The sequence below is a fragment of the Cottoperca gobio genome, chromosome 3 (genome assembly GCF_900634415.1).
Source record: "Cottoperca gobio chromosome 3, fCotGob3.1, whole genome shotgun sequence".
NCBI lineage: Eukaryota > Metazoa > Chordata > Actinopteri > Perciformes > Bovichtidae > Cottoperca > Cottoperca gobio.
The window spans coordinates 24,036,485-24,063,594 of record NC_041357.1 but is presented as its reverse complement, the minus strand read 5'-3'; the positions used below and the strand labels follow the sequence as shown (position 1 = coordinate 24,063,594).

General features: G+C 39.0%; 3 protein-coding genes and 1 long non-coding RNA gene across 5 annotated transcripts in view; 1 reads left to right on the top strand and 3 right to left on the bottom strand.

The window, feature by feature from the left end:
- Positions 1–9,640, bottom strand: part of smyd3 (SET and MYND domain containing 3) — a 47,998-nt gene extending 38,358 nt beyond the window's left edge. For both annotated transcript variants that reach the window (XM_029428749.1, XM_029428750.1), the window contains exon 1: positions 9,410–9,640. In XM_029428749.1, coding sequence (XP_029284609.1) covers positions 9,410–9,570 — 161 coding nt within the window. In that variant the 5' untranslated portion in view covers positions 9,571–9,640. The remainder of the gene's footprint in view (positions 1–9,409) is intronic.
- A 2,135-nt stretch (positions 9,641–11,775) lies between these two features.
- On the bottom strand, positions 11,776–12,475 carry LOC115026432 (uncharacterized). The gene is made up of 3 exons (XR_003834299.1): positions 12,462–12,475; positions 12,211–12,384; positions 11,776–11,915 (listed from the first exon to the last, which is right to left on the bottom strand). It is a non-coding gene; the product is annotated as an uncharacterized LOC115026432 (long non-coding RNA).
- A 4,777-nt stretch (positions 12,476–17,252) lies between these two features.
- Positions 17,253–24,973, bottom strand: tbp (TATA box binding protein). The gene is made up of 9 exons (XM_029459267.1): positions 24,840–24,973; positions 23,651–23,884; positions 23,325–23,475; positions 22,960–23,137; positions 22,551–22,638; positions 21,726–21,817; positions 21,337–21,504; positions 20,990–21,084; positions 17,253–19,080 (listed from the first exon to the last, which is right to left on the bottom strand). Exons 2-9 carry the CDS (start codon positions 23,699–23,701, stop codon positions 19,001–19,003), a joined length of 903 nt encoding a protein of 300 aa, XP_029315127.1. The 5' UTR covers positions 23,702–23,884; positions 24,840–24,973; the 3' UTR covers positions 17,253–19,000.
- On the top strand, positions 24,966–26,757 carry psmc3 (proteasome 26S subunit, ATPase 3). The gene is made up of 2 exons (XM_029459256.1): positions 24,966–25,957; positions 26,299–26,757. The coding sequence occupies exons 1-2, from the start codon at positions 25,013–25,015 to the stop codon at positions 26,635–26,637; spliced, it is 1,284 nt and encodes a 427-aa protein (XP_029315116.1). The 5' UTR covers positions 24,966–25,012; the 3' UTR covers positions 26,638–26,757.
- The last annotated feature ends 353 nt before the right edge of the window (positions 26,758–27,110 follow it).

Here is a 27,110-nt window from a genome sequence, read left to right as displayed (position 1 = left end):
ACGTTTGCAATAATCTGGTCAAATCTGGTTAAAAAAACAGTTAGAATTCAGCATTCTGATATTATATTGTAAATTATTCCAGAGTTTAGGGAATATTAGCTTTTTGATTAGCTTTTGTTTTTCATTGGTGCCACATATAAAAAAGGACTTAATGTTAGTCTGTATAGTTTTGGTGATTGATATGCATTACTGTGTATTAAAGGTGATTTCAAGAATTTAAAAAGCTATTTTAAAACATACCAAACCTGTGGTAAAGAAAGAGAATAAATCAGGAGAAATATGAGCACTGGTGTGGTTTGAGCTCAGTTAAAAGTCTAACAGCTGAATTTAAATTTGACTGAGATATGTAAGAAGAAAAAAGAAGATTAATCATCTGAGTAGGCTGTAATAAAGGAATGAATAACTTTCTTGGTCTCCTAGAATGAAACAGTAGATCTGAACATTGCTATATTTCTGAGATAAAAGGATCATGGCTGAACCAGTCTTGTGATATGCCGATTGAAATGCAAACAAGAATCCACAAAAATACTAAACTCAAAAATTCAGGCGTTACAACCATCACAACCAATAATAACTACTTATCAATATTTAAATGAAGGGAGAAACCTCATCCAGATTTCCAAATGAGTAAATGAAAGACAGAAATCATGTGTTGATAATTTTATCCCATACGTCATTCAGAAAACTAACCCTGTCCACATAGGGCTTAAATTATGGTTGTTGTTTCATTTTTTTTAGCTTTTTGCCTTCAGGTCTGAGACATGAGTATTTACAAGTAACAGATGTACCGTCTTAGATCAGGGGAATGGTGTGAATCACCAGGGAGACTTTTAATTTTATTAAAATTTCAACAAGGAACAAACACACACACACACACACACACACACACACACACACAGATCACCACTGAAGGTTCTCCACTTCCTGGAAAAATACATCAACTTTCATTAATTATTTTGCATTAAGCCTAAACACCCCATAAAAATTAAATTTCCATTCTTGTGTGTTCAGACCATAAAACATTATTTAAAAGACATGTGGTCCTCACAAGTACAGTTAAAACGATACACGCCGGTGTTTTGCTTGATGAATACCAAGCATTTACACACATGGGGAGGTGTGTACAGCAAATCACTTGGTTTGCAAATAACACAGCTGTGTGTGTGTGTGTGTGTGTGTGTGTGTGTGTGTGTGTGGTGTGTGTGTGTGTGTGTGTGGTGTGTGTGTGTGTGTGTGTGTGTGTGTTTTGGGACACCTGGGTATCTAACTGCAGGAGGCAGGGAAAACTAGAGGGAGATGGAGAACAGAAGGGGGGAGGAGGATGAGGAGGAGAGATAAGCAGATGCAAGCAAAATAATCTACATCAGGAATGAGGCAGGGAGAGAGAACAGGTGGGACAAAAAATGTATCTGAACGATAAGGGATAAGAAGATGGTGGAAGAGAAGGTTGAGGGAAAACAGAGAAATGAGAAAAGAACGAAGGCAGATGGAAAGACAAACTATGGAAAGAGGGGAGGAAGACATAGATGTCAGAAGTAGCAGATGGGAGGATAAATCGAGAGGAGGGAACAAGGAAAAGGAGCAGTGTTGACTCGCCTTTTGAACTATTTCCCTCCTCTCATCTGCGCCGGCTCCTCTTTCTGTCGGCTTGTCTAACTGCATCTAAAGTAGTAATCTGTATGCTTCATATACCACTGCATCCATACACTCTTATCAGAGAGAGAGAGAGAGAGAGAGAGAGAGAGAGAGAGAGAGAGAGAGAGAGAGAGAGAGAGAGAGAGAGAGAGAGAGAGAGAGAGAGAGAGAGAGAGAGAGTGTGTGTGTCTGTGTCTGTGTCTGTGTGAAAAAGGAGAAAAGAGGGTGTATGCATAGCAAAAGATAAAATGTGTAAAATAAAGTGTGCGTGACTACGAGAGATGGGGGTTTCATGAGGAGACATATAGTATGTTTCAGAAGATAAGGAGACAGAATGTACAGAGAAAATAACTGTATTCATAAATGTGAAAAGAATATGTCGGAAATATGCGCACAAGTGTGTAAAAACAGTGAAGAGCTCTCTAAAAAAGGTAAATTCACACAAAACTGGCAACGAACGAAAAAGATGAGCGTGGGCACAAACACGCGCTCTACGTGGTGGAAATTGTCGATCTAAGTCAAAATGTCATTAAGAAAAGAATATGAGCTAACCCCGGTGTTTTATGAAACATTAAATACAACCGTTTTCTCAAATGAACTCCGAACAATATCCGGAGTGTCAGGTCAACAGGAAATTGTCCGTGTCAGAAGTGTTCTCACTTGCTGGTAATAATCTCTTTGGTTTAGGCGAGGGGTGGCGCCTGGATAGAGCGTGCAGGAGGCACAACATGTAGCTGGTTGGTAATTTGGTCTTAAAACAACCGAGTCTGCCGTTCCTTGAATTTAGAATGTGTGGCTCGAATTCACACATGGGCTCAATTGGACATTACACGCACTTAGTACGAGGAAGCTGGTAAAGTCCGTTTAAAGTCCGGTCCGAATGAGTTGGACATTTGCGTTCACACATACAGCTCCTCCGGAAAATGTCTCGATAATATCAGTGTTGCAGTACATGTGTGAAAGTGGGCTATGAAGGCTCTCAGGAAGTCCACAAAGTTGACTTTTGTAATTTGAATCACTGACTGATTCTTCAGCTGACAGTCTGTCAACAGGAAATATGCTCCCAGGTGAGCGTGGACGTTCTGACCAGGACTCTTTTCATTTCTCTGACTGCATGGAAATCTGACGATGAACAAAGAGTTATGATGATGTTGATGGGACAAGTTAAATAGCTGTTAGCATGCTAATGTAGTGAGCTACAGCATTGCAAACATAACACTGCACAGCATAGTCAGAATGCTTAAACTTAATTTACATAAATGTAGCTTAGAACTGACATTTGAGTAAAACGCTGGCTGCACATGTAGGAATACCGAGTGTCAGGATCCCACGGTTCCCCCAGTATTCCTGCTGATATCTCACTTGTGTCTTCTTAAAAAGCTTGTTTTTTCAGGGCAACAGCTTACAAAAACTTAGTTATGGGTTCTTTACCCTGGTGGAAATGCATCCCACCACACAGCAGCTTTTAGGCATTTTTCTGTTTGCGAGCTGAAGAAAGTGACAAGGAGTTACCTTCACGCAACACAAAGTCAATGGAGAGTGATGAATTGTTTTTCCCCTTCGATGTGTGCGGGATCTAATTACACTATCTCCATTGAGGTAAAAAGATCAGTAATAAGTAGAGTATTTACATTGTCTGTGTGTATGTTGTTAGCTAGCTACAGCAAACGTCTGATAAGTCTGCACATTGGAAGAAACAATCCAGAAGTCAAACGCAAACGAATTACTTGAGCCAAATATTTTCTACATGTCCATCTGGTGCTGGACCAATTCAATACATCACTGCTTATTCAACATAACACACTTGGATCCGTTTTGGTTTCACACTGGAAGAAATGGCTGTGACATAATCTCAGTCTCAAAGCATTGATCTCTTTGTTGATCTAGAAATCTATAAATAATGACAAGGAAAAAAACACAAAAAGTCTACTGTTGTTTTGTACTTTTTGTTGTGCTTATACAAGTGCAGTTTCCCCTCTAACCGGCATTTACGTCAAGCTGAAATTAGAACAAAACTCTCGAGTCAACCGCCTGTCAATATTTCTTGTGTTCGTTGAAAAAAAATGAAGACCCTTTGGAAATTGGTTAATACAACTTTCAATCAAAACTTTCTCGCTATAAATAAGACAAAAGTTTTAGATGTTTTGTTTTTGTTGTTTGCACTGCACTGTTATGTGTGTGTTTGTTCGCTTTTGTGTGTGTGTCTCTGTGTGGTCCAAAGAGACAGTGAGTGAGAGATTTGTGTCAGATATAAAGACTTCATCCGACAGAGATAATGTCGCCCTCCTCCCCTGAAATACACACGCACACACACGACCTGACAGCCGAGAGGAACATCTCAGTTCTTCTATGGTCTGTCAAAACCAGAGAAAATCCATCAAAGTGTGTGTGTGTGTGTGTGTGTGTGCGTTTGATGTGTTATCTGTTAGACCAACAGAGACTATGTCGTCTCTCTGCCTACCTCCATCTTTCTGTGAACTACTTCCCCTCACACTTTCAATGCACATATTGAACCGTCGCTGTGACTGGGGTTCAGTCTCTCAGGTTATATGCAGACATTTCCAGATGAAACATTTTTGCAAATTGTAAGTTAATCAACAGCTTTCATCTGAATTGTAACAACAACATGCTTAGACTTCAGTTTTGCCTTGCGAGGCTCAGCGTTGCTGCTTAATGATGGAAAACAAAAGTGAGCGTTACACCGGTCCACACTTAACGCGGAAGCACCGCGATTTTCGGAGAGGTGCAGTCTGTGTTATTTTGTTGCCCATGTTAACCAACTGGGCTGTTCACACAGGACGAGGCCGGCTCGCTATCTTCAGCAATAGTTTCAGCATCTTGTCTATTTTCTCTGCATGTCACATGCAATTCTGGCAATAAAACACACTGATAATCTACTATACACAATATAAATGATATATAAATGATCTGAAACTGATTAATGCTAATATATGCATCCCCTGCTTGCCAACGCCTTTGACTTTCTTCCCCTCTCTCCCTGCTATCCTCCTGGAGTTTCTATTCCCCTAATTTTCAAAATCTATCCCCTATATTTATTAAAAATAGCCAAGTGTCACTGTGGTTTAAAATTATGTACTTATTTCACATATTTGCCATTAGAAAGGTGGGCTGTACAACAGGATTAACATGGTTATATAGTGATATACATACATTTAAGACGCAGAGCTCCATTGCTAATTAATTTCAAAACAGACTTCAGGGATTACAAAAACACACTGATGCCAAAGAGATTGTTACACCAGGATTTCTTATTAATTAGCAAGCAATGCAGAATCATTTGAAATACTGCTTTACTTTGCGCCTTTTGAAATGGTGAGGAATTCCACTCAGATTATTAAAAAATGTTTTTCCCTTTGTTACTCTATTATCTCTCCTCACCCCTCAAGTCTGAGAACCTCTAATAGTTGTTTGTTTGTTGACCTCTGGCGATTACAATCCTGCTGAGATATGTACGTGCGGGTGTTTGTGTGTGCGTCCCTCAGCGTTTATCAGTCATTACTTACATACAGCCTTCAAGGCCGGTAATTAACTTCAGCTTTGATGTCCACACAAACACACACTCATGCTGTGATACTAATTGTGTTTTAGTACAATCAGGAAAACACACTTCACATCTCTGAGACCAATATCTGCCTAAGGGCTGTGTGAGTGTGAGTGTGAGTGTGAGTGTGAGCGTGAGCGTGTGCGTGTGCGTGCGTGCGTGCGTGTTCTACAACTGTTTCTGTCACACCAACACAACTTACAGATCTCTCACTGATATCAAATCAATAAAAGATGTGCAAAAGATATTCTGACACTGAGGTTGATGAGTGTCGGCCACAAGGCAAGCAGATGAAGCCATGACACTTATTCAATACATCAAAAACATGACCATACTCTGCCTCTGTCTTATTCCACACACACTTCCCTCTATTTACCCCAAGCACATAGAAAAATAATAGAATTTAGAGGTGGCACAAACACTTAAATGCATTATTGATTTGTTTTTATAACTTTATTTTCATGTGTTTGATATATTGAATAATTCATCCATCCATCCATCGTCTACCACTTATCCGGGATCGGGTCGCGGGGGCAGCAGCTCCAGTAAGGAACCCCAATCTTCCCTTCTCCGGGCCACATCCTATTGAATAATTGTCAAGTTATAATGTTATGTCTTATAGCCAGGAGTCCAAGTGGTCAGCAGCATTGTCATCCAGAGATTCATAATGCTAGCTAGAGCTGCATCTAACGATTATTTCATCATGATTAATCCAGTTATTACAAAAATATTCACTTTAATATGATTTAAAAACAGAGAAGAGCTGAAAACAGCATTGTCTGCAATTTCTGCATGAAAAATTACTTTAAGGATTAATGGGTTATCAAACTAACGATTATTTTTCTGCCGATTGACTAATCGATTAAATGGATAATCGTTGTAGCTCTAATGCTAGCATGGCGGAAAATGACTTGAAAAAAATGTTCGGATAGATTGAGGCGTCTTTGTGGTGGAATTATCAGTCCAAACAGAAAATAGTCAAATTTTAACCTTCATATAATTAATATTCAAGACCATTTGTAACACAAATACATTAATGTCATAAGAATAACACATGCAAAACCAAGTAAACCTCTGCTGACTGATACATGCCTCACACTCTAGTTTTAAATGACTGTCAGTCTGTGAAGGCAGCAGCTGGAGGAATAAATTCAAATTACATAGTATAACAATACTGTCCTGCTGTTAATTTATGTAGCCGCAATTCTCCACATTTACATCCCTGCAGGACATTTGTTAGCTTTTCTTTAGCCGGAAAACATGACTAGACCCGTGTTCCAGTGATTGAGAGAACACACACAGAGAGAGAGAGAGAGAGAGAGAGAGAGAGGAGAGAGAGAGAGAGAGAGAGAGAGAGAGACTTCTACTGCTGTCCACACCGCAGCTGAGGGTAAAGCATCTTTCTCAGGGGGATGGGGACAGTGGAGGGTAAATAATTAATAACTTCCTTAACGGTGGATAAAGTGGACGTTCTGCAGAGCTACATGATCTGAGCAATGACTGAGGATGTTGGGGATCTAACGGTTTCACTTTTTGAACAACGCAACCCCGTTTTTGGGCAATATCATCCGTTCTGTAGCCAAAATCTTTCCGTAAAACTGACGTTGCAATTCTTTTTTGCAAACATATCTTACGTGTTTTTCTCCTGTTCTCAGGGTCAAGTGCCTTGCTCAGGAGTACAATGGTGGCAGCCCTGGTATTGAACTCACAACCATCCGGTGTTCTGTTAGGAAACCGTACCACTAGACCACTTGGCCATCACCACCCATTATTGGCCTTCATTGCACAGCCTGTGATGTCACTATTGCACAAAACAATATATTGTGCAGCCCTAACTAGAGGTAATGAAAATTATAGCTTCTTCATTGAAAAATATATAAAAAATGATCATGGTGTGATTTGATGATCTGTGCAACAAAGATTATCTTTTCTTTAGTCTACAGGTAGAATATGATTTGTAGACATCTGCAGTACGACAATTACGACAATACCTAATTCATAATTGTATTTTAACACATATTTTGCCATTAACAAATATTGCACCTCTTGCGATTTGAATATTGTGATTTATAATTATTATTATTTTTTTTAATCAGATTCTTCAGCCCTATGAAATTGAGTTAAAACAGGGGAAACCTCATATTTGAGAAGTCGTAACAAGCAAATGTTTAGTATATTTGTTTGATAAATGACTAATTTAATTGAAAACTGTGGAATAGTAAGAAACGCATAACTACATCTTAAATTTCTTGTTTCTCTCATGTCCTTTAAAGTACAGACCAGGAAAACACCTGAAAACATATTCAGAGAATAATCGGATGTCTGATAGTATACGTCATCAGACATCGTACTGAATACATCTTTACTGTTGAGCTCACGTTTATCTTTGTTCAGTGCTTACACAAGGCACGACACACTGCACAGAATAACAGTGTTAGAAGTGAAGGGATGATCCTTTCAAGTGGAGTAAATGGAGAAATTTAAAAAAAGAGTGAGTAGCTGCTGCTCAATTGATCATGCTCTCTAATACATGTTACCTTCAAATCAAAACCGGACACGAGCTACATCTTTATATGTTTCCAGAGGTTAACTGCATTAGTTGCTTTCATTAATTATCTTCCATTTGCTATCGAGGCTCACATACATACTGTATATAGCCCATAGTTATTTACCCTTCATTCACCTTGCAGTCTCTGCACCAGAAATCGGCACATGCTCTTGCCACACTGTACCAGTCTCATTAAATTCCCATACATCTGTTTAGCTTGATGAAGTGGCTTTGGCTACTGCAGAAAAGCAATATGTAGCAATAAGCGTCTAGCTGGACAAATATCACAAGCACATGAGATGAAACGGAGGAAGAAATTATCACATGGAGAAAGAAAGAGGCGACACTGTACATCTATGCTACATCCAGAGTGTCTGTACAGAAGGAGTGGGCGATAAGGGTAAACCCGTCAATCACATTTCTATTAAATGTTATATTAAATATTGGAATATAGTTACCTTTCTTGAAAGTCAAATAGAAAACTGTTTTTAAAACACAAAATACCCACACATGAATGTCTGGGTAATCCAACGAACAAATACCTGACATATATATGTACTTTATCACAATGATATCATATTAGAAAAATCTATGAGAAACATCATATAAAAAATCCAATATTTCCAGAATTAAGTCCTGGTTATTGATTTGCAAAACAGTATTCAGCCTGCAACGGCTTAATACAAACCAGATGTATTAGAAAGACACAGCAGCGTGGAATCAATAGTATGGCAAAATCTGTCACAGCAGAAAACATTACATTCTCACACAGTACATGGCACCCAGTCATGGTCAAATGACCTTCTATAGGGCCCCCCATTAAATCCGAGTTTGAAATATGCACGGTGTAAGTTCAATATTAGCAGAAATAATGAAGTACTTAAAACTAGATTTGACACTCTTCAATACTAGGCCATGAAATCAGGTGATAAAGTAGGACCAAGCTGAAGGCCAACATCAGCTGATAATATGATTTAATTAGTACATATTACCATATACCCAAACAATGTAAGGCTTAATCATACTATTAAAAATCCAACAGCTACACAGTACACGTGGCAGTTTTGGCTTTGCACCCAGCCCTTCTACACCTTTTCACAGCATTTTTCCCCCAACCATCTCCATATTAATATTGATTGACATTCAGTTTCAGATATTTTATTGTTCGATTTCTATAATTGCAATAATGCGTCAGATCTCTGCTGATACATGTCTGCACACCACACAGCATTGAGGAGTCACGTTTGCCTTCTTGTCGCCTCTGAAACCATGAAAGAGCAATGGCGCCATCTAGTGACCAGTTGAAGAACTGAGTTGCATCTCCTACTGTATATTTAAAGTAGCTAGCAAACCATAACTTCAATGGACTCCTGACTTTACACACACACAGTTTCCAACACGACCTAACTATATAAAGAGTATGGTATACACATACACAATTGCAGATAATGGAGAAGGAAAATATCAAGCGACGTGAGTGTGATGTGAATTTTCTACTACTACTCAAATCTACTTTATTTGCTCAGAAATGAGCTAGAAACATGTCGTTATTCACCACACTGCCTTGAAACAACCGACCATTATGCAGCCTACACGGAATATTAACCCACGAAGCAACTTTTTACTTTTGAAAGCAGGATGCCAGTGTCTCAGAGGACTCTCACCGTGTGAAGCAGTGGTGGCAGACATCTCTGGACAGTTTGTTGGACACACAACACGCCAACGGCTCAGCCGAGTACACCAGCTCTCCCCTCTTGATGTTGGCTGTCGCGCGCAGACCGTTACCCTTTCCCGGGCTGACAAAACGCTCCAACTTCGGTGCCATAGTCGGTTTTCGCTCCACGTGAACCTAGCGGTGTTTACATCCGTAACGTAATAGACGTACACGGTGCGTCATGGCGTCACAACCACTTGCGCAACTTTGCCATCTGTATATGAACTTTTCATATCAGTTATATTCTTCCCATCTTCTACAGGGACTCCTGTCTATAAATAGTTAAGATTCATTTTTACTTTTTATATAGGAAACCATGTTAAACATCAGATCTTTGTCATCTAAAGCAGGACTAGTAAATTATTTAATATCAGATAAGATTTATTCCACTTCGCCTCGCCATAATAATACTCACGTTCCTCGAGGCACAGGCCGAGGAGGTGGAGTTGCTGACTCAAGCTTATTAATCAATCCTAAACCTAAAAGCATTGTTCTTACGCTTTCAAACCCAACATGGAAAACAATAAAGCCAATTTTATTTCTTATACTATTCTGCTCAGAAATTAGTCCTTAAAACAGATAAAGTAATTATCATAGGTGACTTTAATATTCATGTGGATATCGATAACGACAGCCTTAATAACGCTTTTATCTCATTAGATTCAATTGGGTTCAGTCAGAATGTACATAAACCAACTCACCGTTTAATCCACACCCTGGACCTTGCAAAAAGTCCAGTGTTGAATTAACTCCCAGAGTTGATTTCAACACTTTTTCAGGGTTTATATAGGTCCACACTTTTCAGAGTTAAATGAACCCTTTCATAATAGTTAAAACACTATGCCAGAGTTCCTTCTTTAACTCACAAAACAGAGTTAAAGTAACACTAATTACTATGTTATTAAATAATATATTAATTGATTCCAATAAACAAAGCCATGGTATAATGTACAAACTTTCATCTGAAACATTGTATGAGCTTTGAATATCAAATGGCTTATTGGACTTTAAGCTCAGACATTTTTATTATGAACCTTTCCTCACTTTGTAACACTAGAAATGCACGATGATGGTCATCAAAAGAATTCTCTGTGAATAGCTTGTTAATAAACAAAATGTGTTACCTTCAACCAAAAGTACATCACATAGTTGACAAAAGTCCAGATGTATATTCTACACACCATCAACTTTAACCCAACTAATTGAGAAAACATCTTTTGACAAAATCATTTCAAGCATTTCATTGTTGACCACATTCACATCTCTGAGGGAATAAGTCTTAATTGGTCCATACTCTTTTTATTTGAGGGTGAAGGTTTCCCAGTGATAAGCAATAGCCAATAGCTTCGGTAGCAAGTTTCTATGTGGATACAAGTGCTTAAATAGTTTGTGGTGGTCAACAATCAAATGCTTTAAATATATTGTCGTACCTAGAGTGAGAAAAAGTGACACAACCATGTTCATTATTTTAAGTAACAACAGTAACACATTGCAGTTTTCGTTTCCTGCAGGAATGATGTCACCAACCAGTGGGATGTTTTTCACAAGACACAATGTCTGAATAGAATTCAAACCAATGCCATTGCCAGCACTGTCCAAAATTATCTTTGTGGGACGTTTCTTTCGTTCTAAAAATCCGTAATCAACACCATAAATCCTGGAAAGCAAGTTCAGTTGTGATATTAAGTCTTTTGTGAGATATTTAAAAAGCAATTTGATCTCACACTGAGTCACACCCTCAAGAAGGTCATGCATTATATCAAATGAGTAATTATTTCAAACATGGAAATAATTCAATGAGTTAAGTGTAGAAGTCTCTTTCAAACCATACAAGGAGTTCAATGGTGGGTTGTCTTGGAGACATTTGTAATGCATATCAAACATATTTCTTCCACGAAGGATCACTTTGGGATCTTCCTCATTGTATAATGTTTGAGAATCATTCCTCTCAATCAAACACTACTAAGACTACTAAGACTACTAAGACTAAGGCCTTGGGTTTTCAGTAATTTTATATCATTTATCTACGGTTCCAGTATAACACCATCAACTTCTGGCTGCTGGGATACAAATTCTGACACATGAAACCGGTCAGTATTGTTTCAGCCTCTTACTCAGAGAGTGAGACCGGTACTAGCTGGTCAAGCAGTCTGGCTCTCAAGTCTCTGACTCTGGGTGACTCCTTCATTTTCCCCACATCACTGTTATACACTGTTGTCTGCACGAATGTGTAAAAATTCAGTAACGCAGCATCGTACGACAAATTAAACACAAAATGGGTTTTGGAAAGTTTGTCGAAAGCCCCAAGGCAGGGAGCGGTTTGCCTGCCGTGGGATGAGATGCTTATCCATGGTGATGTAGAAGCTGTCAATCTTGCTCTTCTGACGCCCAACAGCGAGGAGGTATGGCTGCCGACCCTGCTGGTTGCGGAGATGCTCCTCCAAACTGCAGCATGACTAGGGTTGCGATAAAGAAACCTAACATTACACACAAGAATAATGTGCAGCCACAGAGAAAACTACATTATAGAAGTGATCAGTTATTCAAACATCTTCTTACTGGCTAGTGCAAGAAGGGAATGCTTGTGAAGACTTCATTTCAATTTCATTCACTTTTTAACAACCCTCTTTTGTGGCTAAGAAGGTGACGTGACAATTATAATCACCTTAATAATATAATTACCTTATGAAAGACTAAGTCTTTTTGGAGATATGGCAAGTGCTTTAAACAAGCTAAACAAATACAACTCACTTGTTGTCTCATCAAGATCACTTCCTGTGGGACTCTCTGCAACAAGCGACGCAACTCTGGGTGTTGAAGTAAGCCACTTAGCCTCTTTTATGACATTTGGACTGAAGAATCCCATTTCTGAAGGGGCCTGGAGGATGTTTCATGATCAAATAGGAGGGTGAAGTCTTGATCCACCTTTACGAAAGAAGATATTACCGTTACTACTACAGGAAATACGTCAAGCCATTGTAAACATTTAATTCCAAACTTACCAATCCTTTGGTATCCAGGAATCTTGGGAAGATGGAGAGGGTATCAACACCTCTGCTTGGGTCATTAACAAGCGTCTGACGGTGCTGAAAGGTTTCTCTCATTTTCTGAAAAATCAGGGAATTGTCTGTGGTATGGTTGAGTGGTATGTCAAGATGATTAAACTTTGTATATTTTACAACTAATTGTAAAATCATGTGACTTATGAGCAACTAAAACTAGTGAACTGACTGAAAATGTCCAGTTAATCAATAAGTGTTACATGGAGCAGCCTGATCCTTCAACAAAAAAACAAATGCACAATTTAGAAGTAGCAAGTTGAAGTGTCTGAACATCTTTTCAAACCCTAATGCAGCCTGTCATGTATGATATTGTACATTCACCTAAATGTTCTTACTCACATGCATAAGTGGACAATTTGCAGCAGGATTTCCCTTGAACGGTAAATTAGTGAAGGCATCTACACTGAATACTGGAATCTCCATTATGATTAGATTGAATAGTTTGAAAACAAGAGACGATGTGGTTTGCAGTCGACCCGCTGCTGTCGATGGACTTTACACCCGTCTGTGGTTTCAGCAGGCGCCCCTCAGCGTCAGTCCTCACGTGGTTGCCAGACTTTCAACCTGTTTTCAGCGGACTATAGTGTTTAGATCGGTTTAGATCAGGAGTCACCAACCTTTTTCATACTGAGAGCTACTTCAAGGGTACTGAACAATAGGAAGGGCTACTTGTTTGATACAAACTTCCTGAATAACATAGTTGCACGGTTCACCTTTAATGATAATATTATCATTAATAATCATAATACATATTCATATACGTGAAGAGACTGTCTGATCACATGTTCATGTTAATTATTCCTCATAATGATTATTAACAATGATTTACCATGGTAGGAAACAGATATATTTAAACATGCAACATTATTTATTTAAGTTCTTAATCTATTTCAACATTTGAAAGTCAGAGTTATCACATCTCTGATATTTTTGTAAATATCTTTATTGACAGTTTTGTATGAATGAGAACATTTGTAGCATTTTGTTCAAAATTACACCAGTTATATTTTAATACAAAGCATCACTTCGGTAAAAAGATTTAGGAAATCATTAACTGTCACATCTTCAAATCATATCCTGTTTGTACAAACACTAACTTTGTAACATTGGAGAGTGGAGATGACATCTGAACCTTTCTTCTCGTCTTTGAACAGTGTTTGCAATAACCATCATTGCACCTTTCAAGACCTCTCCGTCCGAAAAGGCTTTCTTGTACTTTATTAAAAAAAATACGTATTAAAAATGTGCAGCTCTAAATGAAGCTTCCGTTGCTTTGTGTGACTTGTTCACCGGCCTCGTGAGAAGAGATGCTGCTGCCCAAAGCTTTAACTCCCGGCTTGTTCTGCCCGCAGTGCTGCAGGTGTGTAGTTAGCATGTAGTTAGCATGGTAGCTTCTGTGACACGAACCGAAGTGTCTCCACAATGTGCCGCTTTGCCGTCGCCACGCAAATGAGACATACACACTTTTCTTTCACTGTTGTAAAAAATAATTCTACCTCCCAATCATTGTGAAAATAGTTGTTTTCTTTCGCTTTTCTGCCATGTTTAGCGTAAACAACGCAGCTCGCGCCCCATCGTAGCTGCTCCCGCTAGCTTGTCTCAGCGAAAAGGGAAATGGAGATTTAGTTTACAGGGTTAGAGTTCATATATACATAAAACATTTTTGTTTTTTAAATGCTATATTCAATATTTTCATTTTAAAATAAAGAATAATTCAAGTGTTATTGATTTTTGAAAAAAAACAGCAAAACAATTAAATACAAATTTTAGACGAAGCTCCATGGTGACAAGTGTTATTTATTTTAGACTAAGCTCCATGGTGACAAGTGTTATTTTTAGAAAAGACATGGTCTCTGCGGGCGACCAAGTGCTGGCGGCTATATATATATATATATATATATATATATATATATATATATATATATACACACATATAAATATATACATATATACACATACATAAACACATATATATATATATGTATATGTATGTATATATACATACATATACGTATATATATATATATGTATGTATATATATATATATATATATATATATATATATATATATACATACATATATGTATGTATATATATACATATATTCATTTTTTTTTTTTGTTTTGTTTTTTTTTTTATATATATGTATATGTATACATATATATTTTTTTTTTTTTATTATTACTTTTTTTTTTTTCAAATCAATTTTTAGGGCACAATTGGCCCCCCTCCCCAATCATTTCGCCCCTCCCCATGACCTCCCATGTATAGGGCCGCCTTGGCTCATTTGACCGCCGCTCGCACCGGCTTATTAGGCCCCCTGGGGTTTTATTGGCCGCCGGCGATCGGGCAATTGCGGTCGCCAAGACTCATTTGGCCTGCCCTGGTGTGTGGTGTCTGGCCGCCCTGGTGCTTGGTGCTTCGTGCTAGCGCCGCTCCTAGCTAGCTGTTAGCTCCGCTCCTAGCTAGCTGTTAGCGCCGCTCCTTGCTAGCTGTTAGCGCTGCTCCTAGCTAACTGCCAGCTGTTAGTGCCGCTCCTACCTGTTGCTACCTGCCTGTCTTGTTTCCTCCTGCTGAATGACCAACGGTTATTAAACCGGCGGTTTATATAGCCTCATCTCGTCGCTCATTGGTCAGATAATATCGGCCGTTGCGCGTCGCTCATTGGACAGTTAAAACTGAACACGTTCCAATCAAAGAAGCAGGCCACCAATCGAACCCTGGAGACTCAACAGTTTTGTGTTTCCTCTTCGCCAATAAATGTATGAAATACTCATCTACAGGAAGTGATAAAGTGTCAAATCTATTCGAACTGATAGCAAAGGAGTTTCACTTCATATAGATGTCAAATAAATCTTATTATTTTTCTGTATTTTGATGGGGAAGCCTTTAAACCTCCCCGTAATATCGCTGCTAAATGCTTTAAAATACTTTATGCCACTAAAGCTGGTTTTTAAATGCATTCTCTAAACGTGACTAAAGTTCGCTGGTAATTAAGACCTATAAAACATTTAATATATATTTCAGACACTTATGAATCATTTTCTGAAGCACACCACTTCCGATTTCTACTACGTTTGTGTTGCTGGTAACGTACTCCAGCTGCTCAATTCATTTTGTTATATTCTTGATCACATCGGCTAACTACCTGTCAGTTATCTAAACCTAAAGTGTACTCCTTAAGCACTTACAACTCTCTCCTTATCCTTCTTCTCTTAGCGACTCTCGCCTAATCCTCAGTTGTTTACACTCCTTTCGGCTCTGCTAACGTTAGCTACTGTAGCTTGGCAGCTCTCTCTTTCTTTTCTGCTCTGTTGGGCCAAAGAATTGGATGACTTTCTGGGGAACTCCTGGTCTGATTAGCAGTGACGACATCCATCCTACTTTGGATGGAGCGGATCTCATATCTACTAATATTACAAAGTTTATTAGTGGACCTAATCCATGACAACCCAGAGTTGAGACCACTTAAATCCCCATAATGACTGTGTCTGCCCCACGACCACTGAAATGAATCAAATCAAATCAACAGAGGGGGAGTTATACAAAAAAAACTAATATAAATCAACACCTCTGCTGCTAAAGTGCAACTAAGTAGAACCATTAAATGTGGGCTCTTAAACAAAATATTTATCATTGCAGAATATTTTTTACATACCTTAAAACGTGTCTGGGGGTGGACTTCTGTACATCTCAATTTAGTATAGCAACACAAACATTCTCCAAAATAACCATGCTGTACAATTTAATCAACACCTCTCTAAAATACTGAAAATAACTGAACATTATAATCCTTATGACTGTTTTATTATACAACTACATTACTAGCACAATACAAATACAATAGCAGCTATGATGAATGAGCACCAGTGATGATCATACGGAGCAAACATCAGACAACTGAGAACCAAGCACTTAAATATCCTTTTACCTGGAAGTGAGCGCTACAGTTAAGGCAGGAGAAACCCCCCTGATGACTGTACAGGGGTTACGTTTCACCCACAGAAGATAGACCGTTGGTAGAAATATGGTTCCATGGATTAAGAGCCTGAAACACTCAATTTAATACACAATGAATACTGACATTTGATAGGGAAATTTTAGTTTCTCCCTTCATGCTGAGTAACATGACACAGTGGGTAACCCGAGTCACATTTGGGTCCATTACAAACTTAACTACAGTGGGTCATGACCAATGTCTGTCAGAGCAATAGTTCAAACTCTGGCTCCAAGACTAACTACCATGCCAGCTGCCCTATACTAAAAACTGCACTGACTCAACTTCCCAGGCTTGTGTTCAATCTCCCATATGAACACACGGAGGTTACTAACACACAGGCAGACAAGAGCTTCAAATGATCCCATCAACATACAGGCCTGTACTGATAGAGTACACTGAATAATTATTGTGTACAACACTTGTTTGTAACCGTTTTTATACAGAAATATTCCATACCTAGCCAGACCCATGTAAGCGTTGTGTTTTCTGATCATAATTGATCACAGGCATCAATGCTTCACACTGAAACTGAAAAGTTTGTTGATGTGGATATTTGCGGTTTCTGATCAAATCATATAAATCCTCCTTTTAGCTCAGAATCAACACAATGATGCCTGTGGAAAGATTGCAAGATCTTGGAAAATATATATTAGTCTTATGTACAACATTTTCTTCTGACACACACACACACACACACACAAATACTGTTTCAAAATAAAACTTGAAGCCACTTTAACAAGAGAACCAGTATGTACAAATTTATTAATGCACAGTGCAGCACATTAACAATTTAATAAGCAGAATTGCATTGGGATGTGACGGGGCTCCCTGATCTACTGCTTAGCCACCGCTAAAGATCAGAGTCACAGAGGAAAGTATTAATTAATACTAAATGTAGTTTAGTATTAATTCATAATCTCTTCTGCTGCCCATACAGACGTCAGGTGACGGACACACAGATGGTTACACTGACTGTCACCAGAACCGGCTCGCCAAGAAGTGCCCAAAATTGTAACGACTTTTTGGCCAACTGAGCAAACAGTATGGACAACCACGACGGATTCACATTTTTCATATGCACAAAAATAATTCTTCAGGAAGAAAACTTTTAAATATATACTTTGAATGGTCAAAACTCTTTAAAACATACATAAACATAGCAACACAATGCATAGTTTATCTGCAATCATGTTTTAGTGCTCGTGAATATAAGATGCAAGATGTGAATTTAAGAGAAGTAAAAGAAGAGGCTGTCCACTTTTAGACCAACGGACTCTTTTTTTCTTCATGTTTTGTTTCTGGTTGATTTATAAGTACAAATGTAACCCAATCTAAGTGTCACAAATCTCAAAGAACTAACCAACAACTTCAGCAGCAAGATTTCAATTTAGTTTAACTTCTGTCAATTAAAAAATTAAGAGCATCCACCTTCAGTTAGGGCTGGGCAATATAGGGACATTATATCGATAAAGATATGAGACTAACTATCGTCTTGATTTTGGATATCACATAAGTGTCTTTTGCTGGTTTAAAAGGTTGCATTACAGTGAAGTGATGTCATTTTTTGAATTTACCAGACCGTTGTAGCTATAACTAGTTGTAGTTATATTATTTAAAATTGACCCACTTATCATATTATCACCATTACTGATTATTATTTATCAAAAATCCCATTGTGTAAATATTTAGTGAAAGCACCAATAGTCAAACCGAACATTAATGATTGATTAATGATTAATGATATTTGAGCAAAAATATCTTGATATTTGATTTTCTCCATATCGCCCGGCCCTACCTCCAGCTACTGCTTAACGGACTGGATTATACTTCTCATTTTAAAATGTTTGAATTTAGAAGGAAATACACTTCCAACATTAAAACGGGACTAAGATGAACCAAGATCTGATTAAGTTGAATTTAAAAGATATGAAGATGAAACTCTCAAAAAGCGGATCACGTTGGTTTGGGATAAACAGTCACTGGAACTAAAATCAGAGGAAGAGGAATGTGGGGCTGTCAGACCCGAACATGTCTTGATCAAATTTGGGAACTGAGCGGACAATTTATAAAAATGCAACATACAAAAACTATTTAAAATGGCTTAAAATCAAAAAACAGTCCTAGCCAGACTGCTTCTCTTCTAATCAGCGCTTTTTACATTTCTTTACAGTCTTATGTACAGTCAGGGATGTGATCAGGACAAGAGAAAAAGCAAAAATAACTAAAAGTTTTGAAATAAATGGAGGTCTGTGTGAAAAATACGACATCACCCGTGATGAAAACATAGCAAAAAAAACCTGTAAAAATCCTGTTTCTGACACAAAGAAAGACGATTCACATCCCTGTACAACAGCCCTTACAGCAGTCCACTTGTAGAGGTCAACATATAGATGGTACTTCTTGTGAATTAAAAGAAAATCTGACTACAAAGAGTCTGGGTTGGGGAAGATAAAAAAGGTAAAAGAAAGAGCTGCAGGTTCTACGTCGTCTTGCGGAAGCCTTTCAAGATGGGATAGATGTTCTCAAACGCTTCGTAGATCTCTCCTCTCACCTTGGCACCTTAAAAACAAAAACAACACATATCATTAATAACAATGAGCTCAGGGCAAAGTCCATAACACTGACAGAAGCAATCATTATACCCATTACATTCTACAGTAATGATAATCATTCATGTATTGTGTGAAGTGCTTGACCGATACATCAACATAGTCAATGAATTACAATAAGAAATATTTTTTATTGTTGAACACAAAGACCAAATTTGATGAGGTAATTAGAAATAATTTGTTAAGTTTATTTCTTACCATATATTAAACTAGGGATTTTTAAGAATTCTTAAGAAAATGACATGTTCTTTTGTAAACCTTTGACCTTAATGCTGGGAGGATTTGACTTGTAATGGTAACCGACGTCCAAATCAGTAATCAAATGCAGTGTTTAAAAAACATATTGTTATTATTAAAATAATAATAATAATAATAATAATAATCATTACCCCAACAAATCCCTGAAAGCCTAAGGAATACTAAATTCCACATTTTTCATTATGCATCAAAATTAATATTTTTTGTTGTTATTCCCAAACAGCTTTTTGTTGTGTGTGTGTAGAGTAGTGGTAGCCAACGTGGTGCCCCGCGGGCACTTGGTCGCCCGCAGAGCATGTTCTAAAAATAACACTTGTCACCATGGAGCTTCGTCTAAAATGTGTATTTAATTGTTTTGCTGTTTTTTTTTTTTAATTATCAATAACACTTGAATTATTCTTTATTTTAAAATGAAAATATTGAATATAGCATTTAAAAAACAAAAATGTTTTATGTATATATGAACTCTAACCCTGTAAACTAAATCTCCATTTCCCTTTTCGCTGAGACAAGCTAGCAGGAACAGCTACGATGGGGCGCGAGCTGCGTTGTTTACGCTAAACATGGCAGAAAAGCGAAAGAAAACAACTATTTTCACAATGATTGGGAGGTAGAATTATTTTTTACAACAGTGAAAGAAAAGTGTGTATGTCTCATTTGCGGGGCGACGTATTTACAGAAGTGATGCTTTGTATTAAAATATAACTGGTGTAATTTTGAACAAAATGCTACAAATGTTCTCATTCATACAAAACTGTCAATAAAGATATTTAAACAAATATCAGAGATGTTGAAATAGATTAAGAACTTAAATAAATAATGTTGCATGTTTAAATATATCTGTTTCCTACCATGGTAAATCATTGTTAATAATCATTGTGAGGAATAATTAACATTAACATGTGATCAGACAGTCTCTTCACATAAATGAATATATATTATGATTATTATTATTAATGATAATATTAAGTGAACCGTGCAACTATGTTATTCAGGAAGTTTGTATCAAACAAGTAGCCCTTCGTATTACTCAGTACCCTTGAAGCATCTCTCAGTATGAAAAAGGTTGGTGACCCCTGGTGTAGAGGGTGCCGGTGCGGCGCTGTAGCGGATACTGAAACGGAGCGGAGACCGACAGTCTCAACAAAGCCGTGTCTTTAATTTTAACAAATGTATTTGTTTATAGGCCTACAAATGAGCTTTTATGGGCTATTGCTCTTATTTATTTGATGTGATTATTTCACATTTTGCAGGCGTTTTGTTTCAATAAAAAGTTAAATCCTTTTTTGTCCTCATCTCACATTAGAGAACAGCAGCAAAGTACACTATAAGTAAATAATGTTGCAAGTTTGAGGAAAGTATAACAGCTGGTGTTATCATCCCACTGTGGTTTTAATGCTCTGACTTACCGGGGGTTATTGCTCAAAAAAAGGAAGCGCTGTCTTAACTGTGAAATTCTTTGGTTCTCTGGAAAGCTGCAAGCAGCAATACCACCGGCCAAGCAATCGATCCGTTCCAAACAGATATGTTTTGCACGGGCACTGCTCTAGAAACTAATAATGAGTGAAGTGAAGCCATTAGCAGAGAAGAGACGGTCTTACCTGTGAGTACAACTTTCCCAGATACAAAGATGAGAAGTACAATTCTGGGTTTGATCATCCTGTAAATCAGTCCTGGAAACAGCTCCGGTTCATAGCTGAAACAGACAAATTGCTTTATTTGAAATCATTACAAGTATTAGCTTAATTATTCAAATAAAATCAATTTTGAGTTGAGGAAAAACTCCTCTTAGCTCTCTGCATACTGTCTGAAACCATTGGGCTATATATAACCTACAAGCATGACATTCTCACAAAGCAGCCATCATATGCTGGTGCTTTCAAAAATCAGAAATTTAGTGACCATTGTTTTTTTTTACCGGCACACGAAGAAGCAAAACCGAAATTACCTGCTAAACTGCTGATGTGTGAGGACTAATCCTTCTAGCCGAATGGGGAACTTCACATCGCAGCTTCCCACCATGTTCTGAATCTTGAAATCCAGGAATTTTGCAGGAAAACCGAGCTTCTGCACCACACGAGCGTATTTTCTGGCAGCTAACCTCGACTGCTCCTCACTGGAGAGCAGGTGAGTCGAAATTATAGGAGAAGAAGAAGAAGAACATTTGACAAGTGTTAAAGAGAGGAAAAGGAGATGAGATACAAGACAAGAAGATAGAGAACATTTTATTGAAAGACAAGGCTAGCATCCCCACTACAGACATCACAAAGGTGAAAATCAGGCTTTTCATTATGAACTTCAGCACATGAAATGTCAGCAAATAACCCATATTCTGACCTCTTGGCTCCAGTGCAGACCATCTTCCCAGAGCTAAAGATGAGAGCCGTGGTCCTGGGTTCTCGTATTCTCATAATGACAGCTGCAAAACGCTACAAGAAATAGGAAAATTATTACAGCCGGCAGTACTTTTACACAAAAGGTAGAGTATATAACAAGTAGTAGAAAGGTCAGGGAATCATCAGAGTAATTCCTTGTAACCTGCCAGATTTCCCATTAATGTGGTGACATGCTGACTTTGCAGTCCTAGAACAGGTCAGTGAGCCAGCAAACACAAAAGGACCTTTTTTCACAGCAGAAATGTTAGTATGTCATTGCAGGAAAAGCACAATTGTACTGTAACTAATACCAAATGCCAGGGTCCAGGTTTTGTGCAAAATGGCTCACTGTCAAGGCTTACTGGGAAACTTGATGGAACAGAGCCAGTTAACAAAATCAGTATCACCAAAATGTATCAGTCATAATGTCTGCTGCGAAAAGGTTTATAAACACTGGTATCTGATTATACATTTTGCTGGACACACTATGATCCAATATGTCAATGGTAGCAGAGAAAATCACACAAGTAAACAAACCGACATGCAAGTTGACCTGGAAGTAGGCGGCAACTCTTTGTTTATATGCAGTTGCCCTGATATTTGTCTTTTTTCCCCAAATGCACATTTCCCTGCAGCACTTCAACGGAGGTGGCGAATGAAAAGTAAGCATGACACATACAGCCACAATAGCGTGAATGGGAAATGCGACAGCTTGAAATAAACAGGCAAAACAATTCACATTGTTGAGCATCATAGAGCTGATTACGGTAATGTGTGGCAGTCTCACCTTTGGGTTGTACTCTGCATTCCTGGCTCTCAGGGCGATGGTCTTCAAATCCAGTTTACAGCCCAGATTGACAGTAGATACTATGTTTCTGAAGGTAGGGAAAATAAGAAAAGTGCAGAGAAAAGAACGAGTAAGAGACGGAAAGGAAAACTGATCATTCAGCAGCTCAGAAACAAGTTAGCTATATTTATGTTTGAGGTGTAAATACATTTTAATTCACCTTGAGCACAATTGTGTTCCTTGCATGCTTTTCCCTACAGCAATGTTCAAGCTAAACTTGAAAGAACCACTGACTAAGGTAACATAACATAAAAGGGAAAAGTGTGTGTTGGCTAGAGGATTTCCAAGTGTGATTAATACAAGTTGAACTGATACTTTGACTATTCTTTTAATTGGATATGAAACATACTGTAGCTGCGGTACTATTCCAGAGCTCTCCGAGGCTGGTGTGGACGGTGTGATGGGGGTCATGGGGGTCAGCGGGGTGTTGTAGAGCGGGGTGTTCCCGGGCAGCGCTGTGGTGGTTGAGCCTGCAACCGTCTGGGAATGGTAAAGCTGAGGAGTCTGGCCAGACGTTCCAGGAAGGCCTTTAGAAGAAAGAACGTTTTTTTCTCTATAATATGAACCGATGATATACCTCCACTATGGCTAAGACTTGGATGATCCTTTTATTTTCTCAGAATTAATGAAGAAGACATCAATTCTAGGGATATGATCTCACCTCCTAAGGCTGGGAAAGGATGGCGAGGAATATGACAGTAGTGTGTGCTGTACCTGCGTTTGCCTGCTGTGCCTGCTGTGCCTGTTGCCTCTGCTGTTCCTCCAGTATAGACAAACTGTTGGTATTCTGGACGGGCTGGGGTGTGAGGCCTGAGCCATATGGCATCATGGGACTGAAGATAGGCATACCTGGGGTCATGGCACCCTGCACAAGGACACAAAAAAATATGAAGTTGGGATCCCACGTTGGCAGCAAATGATACTGACAAATAATGATGCATAAATTCTGTGAATTATTTTCAGAATGTAGTTCACACGGGTGAGAAGGAAAGTTACATTTTAAAATGTATAAACTATAAAATACTTGAGACCAGTGTTACCTGAGGGGAGGCCAGTCCCTGGAAGGGTGGTATACTGTTGTTCTGGTCCATCTCTTTAGCTCCTCACGTTAGTTCACTGCCACCCAAGAGCAGGAAGTAACTTTACACAGCAGGTGCCTCAAAGCTGTATGTCTGGAGTCTATATTACAGCCGAAAAACACCAACAACCACAGTGGACTGGACTCTGCAGAAACGCCCTTTTCTTGTTTCTTCTCTCTGGCACCTATGTCGTGCCTGAAAGACGGAAATAACCAAAGTTTACTTAGACAAACACTTTATTGCTGGACAGTAACTAAGTACATTTACTGAAGTAATGTACTTACAAAAGTACAATTTTGAGGTATTTCTACTTTACATTTCCTGCTACTTTAAACTTCTTTTTCAATTCAGAGGCAAATATTATACTTATACTGCACTGCATTTATTTTATATCTATAGTTACTTTGAAGATTTAGAATAAGATTAAAAAACAATAATTAAAATTAACTAATAATTTATCATGTTAAGATAAAATTTAAATGAACACTTCACAAGCTACCAGGCAGTATGTATAGCACAGTAAGACAAAAAGCTCCTCCTTTCCCAGCTGCAACAGATGATGAATTCAATGCAATAATAATTATAATTCAATAATATTACATATACATCATTCTGGAATGGGCCATTATGCAAAAATATGTACTTTTTGTACTTGTACTTTTTGTAGAATTACTACTTCTACGATACTTTAATAAAATGTTTTAATACTTCGTCCACTACTGAACATTATTTAGCACAAGTGCATCATCTTACAAATGACATGAAGGAGTTTATGCAGCTGCGGCGGTGGCGCGAACACATTCTCTGCTTGCTAACCATCACATTTAGCTTTAACGCTAATTAATGTTACTTTAGCCCATTCATTCATTTTTTTACCTAAATGCATTACGTGGCCTTTGAATAGTTTAGTGTGCAAACTATGGGTGACGAATGTGTCGCTACCCAAGTAGCCTAATAGAAGGATGTCTTGACAGCCTCCAAAATGAAACATATCAACACACTGGCTAGCTGAAGTTAGCCGCAAAGCTAGTATTAGCAACATTAGCTAACACTGTGGACAGACTAAAAGCAAGGAATGTGTGCGCTGAGAAGAGCTGCAAATAACTGTGACATTGACTAGTGCACCGCAGTACAATGCCTGCCAACTTACACTTCACACCATCGCAGTTTAAACCAGGACACGAACTAAATTAATTCAGCTTCACGCTCGTTTCATCTTAGGACTTCTGATGCTTCTTCGGCGCTCATGAGTGTTGTCGGCTGCTTCCGGAAGTAGAACCTTTCATTTCCGGTGGGTCACAGTTCACAGCAGACAGAGCAAAGATGGCGTCGCTGAGTGACAAATCAGTTTGGGACGAAGTGGAGGATGGAATCGGCGAAGAAGTGTTAAAAATGTCCACAGAGGAGATAATTCAGCGAACTCGTCTCCTCGACAGTGAGATAAAGATTATGAAGAGCGAAGTGCTGCGGGTGACCCACGAGCTGCAGGCTATGAAGGATAAAATCAAAGAAAACACGGAGAAGATAAAGGTGAACAAAACCCTGCCGTACCTTGTGTCTAACGTGATCGAGCTGCTGGATGTGGACCCCAACGACCAGGAGGAGGACGGGGCTAATGTGGATCTGGACTCCCAGAGAAAAGGAAAGTGCGCCGTCATTAAGACTTCCACTCGACAGACCTACTTCCTCCCCGTGATCGGGCTGGTGGACGCCGAGAAGCTGAAGCCCGGAGACCTGGTGGGTGTCAACAAGGACTCCTACCTGATACTGGAGACCTTACCCACCGAGTATGACTCCAGAGTCAAGGCCATGGAGGTGGATGAGCGCCCCACAGAGCAGTACAGCGATATAGGGGGGCTGGATAAGCAGATCCAAGAGCTGGTGGAGGCCATCGTCCTGCCCATGAACCACAAGGAGAAGTTTGAAAACCTTGGCATCCAGCCACCCAAAGGAGTCCTGATGTACGGACCACCTGGCACCGGGAAGACCCTCCTGGCCAGGGCCTGCGCTGCACAGACCAAGGCTACCTTCCTGAAGCTGGCCGGTCCACAGCTGGTCCAGATGTTCATCGGAGATGGAGCCAAGCTGGTGAGAGACGCCTTCGCCCTGGCCAAAGAGAAAGCCCCATCCATCATCTTCATCGATGAGCTGGACGCCATCGGAACCAAGAGGTTTGACAGCGAGAAGGCTGGAGACAGAGAGGTGCAGAGGACCATGCTGGAGCTGCTCAACCAGCTGGATGGATTTCAGCCCAACATGCAGGTCAAGGTAAAGATGCTGCCACCAAAACACCTGTTTTATTTGTTAATATAGTTTATATAAATTGACATTCTTCAGTATTTCAGAAATCATATTTCATATAATTTCAACTCAGATTCAGTTATTGCTCTGTAGTGTTCATTCAGACAACAGAATTGTGTGAACATTTCAATATGGACACAGGAGAGCGCACAATAAATGTTTTCACAAACCACAAATCAAAAAGTGTAGTGGAAAAAAGTTTGTTCTACTTGAAACAAAGTTGAGCACCAACTTTCCTGTCTTTTTTTTTTTTCATCGCCACCTTGGACTTACTTCACAGTATAACTACATTCATTTTTATTTCCTAGGTGATTGCTGCGACCAACAGAGTGGACATCTTGGACCCCGCGCTGCTCCGTTCCGGTCGTCTGGACAGAAAGATCGAGTTCCCCATGCCAAACGAAGAGGCCAGAGCTCGCATCATGCAGATTCACTCTCGCAAGATGAACGTCAGCCCTGACGTCAACTACGAGGAGCTGGCTCGCTGCACCGACGACTTTAACGGAGCCCAGTGCAAAGCTGTGTGTGTAGAGGCCGGCATGATCGCGCTGCGCCGGGGGGCCACGGAGCTGAACCATGAAGATTACATGGAGGGAATCCTGGAGGTCCAAGCCAAGAAGAAGGCCAACCTTCAGTACTACGCCTGAGGACACTGCCTGTGTCTGTGTTTGTGTGAGAGAGAGTCTTTGATTATTAAAACTGTTGTTGAGTAAACACTTGTTACAGTTGCTGATTAACTTGGGTTAATAAAAGGAAATAAAATGTTATGTGTTGTGTTTCTTCCTGCTGAGCATTAACAGGACTGTCGGTGCTTTCACTCTTTTTAGGTGTTGCAGAATAATATCACAGATGTGAAATTATTAAACGCAGAAGTTCAGTCTTTATTGGGCTGGACCAGTGTTCAGTACAACATAGGTTTTGTTTTATTAAAACCAGCTATTAGACACACCACAATCTCTTGAGCAGAGTACCGGTAAGTGTGAGGTTACTCAAGGAAAAATGGAGACAATGCACAAAATCAACAAGTTATTAATAGTTGAGAACCATTTAGATTTGCTAACACAATAGGACTTATAGATGTTAGTGTGTCCCAAATCTATACGACATACTAATGGTCATA

Bases quoted from the DNA above. Each gene is read 5' to 3' on its own strand.
- tbp (XM_029459267.1), bottom strand. From the start codon at position 23,701: ATGGACCAGAACAACAGTATACCACCCTTCCAGGGACTGGCCTCCCCT. The intron at 21,818-22,550 runs GTGAGACTGCCA...TATTTCTTGTAG, and splicing joins ATGCAGAGTACAACCCAAAG to CGTTTTGCAGCTGTCATTAT. The intron at 19,081-20,989 runs GTAAGACCGTCT...TTTGTTTTTAAG, and splicing joins TGGGAAAGTTGTACTCACAG to GTGCCAAGGTGAGAGGAGAG.
- psmc3 (XM_029459256.1), top strand. From the start codon at position 25,013: ATGGCGTCGCTGAGTGACAAATCAGTTTGGGACGAAGTGGAGGATGGA. The intron at 25,958-26,298 runs GTAAAGATGCTG...TTTATTTCCTAG, and splicing joins AGCCCAACATGCAGGTCAAG to GTGATTGCTGCGACCAACAG.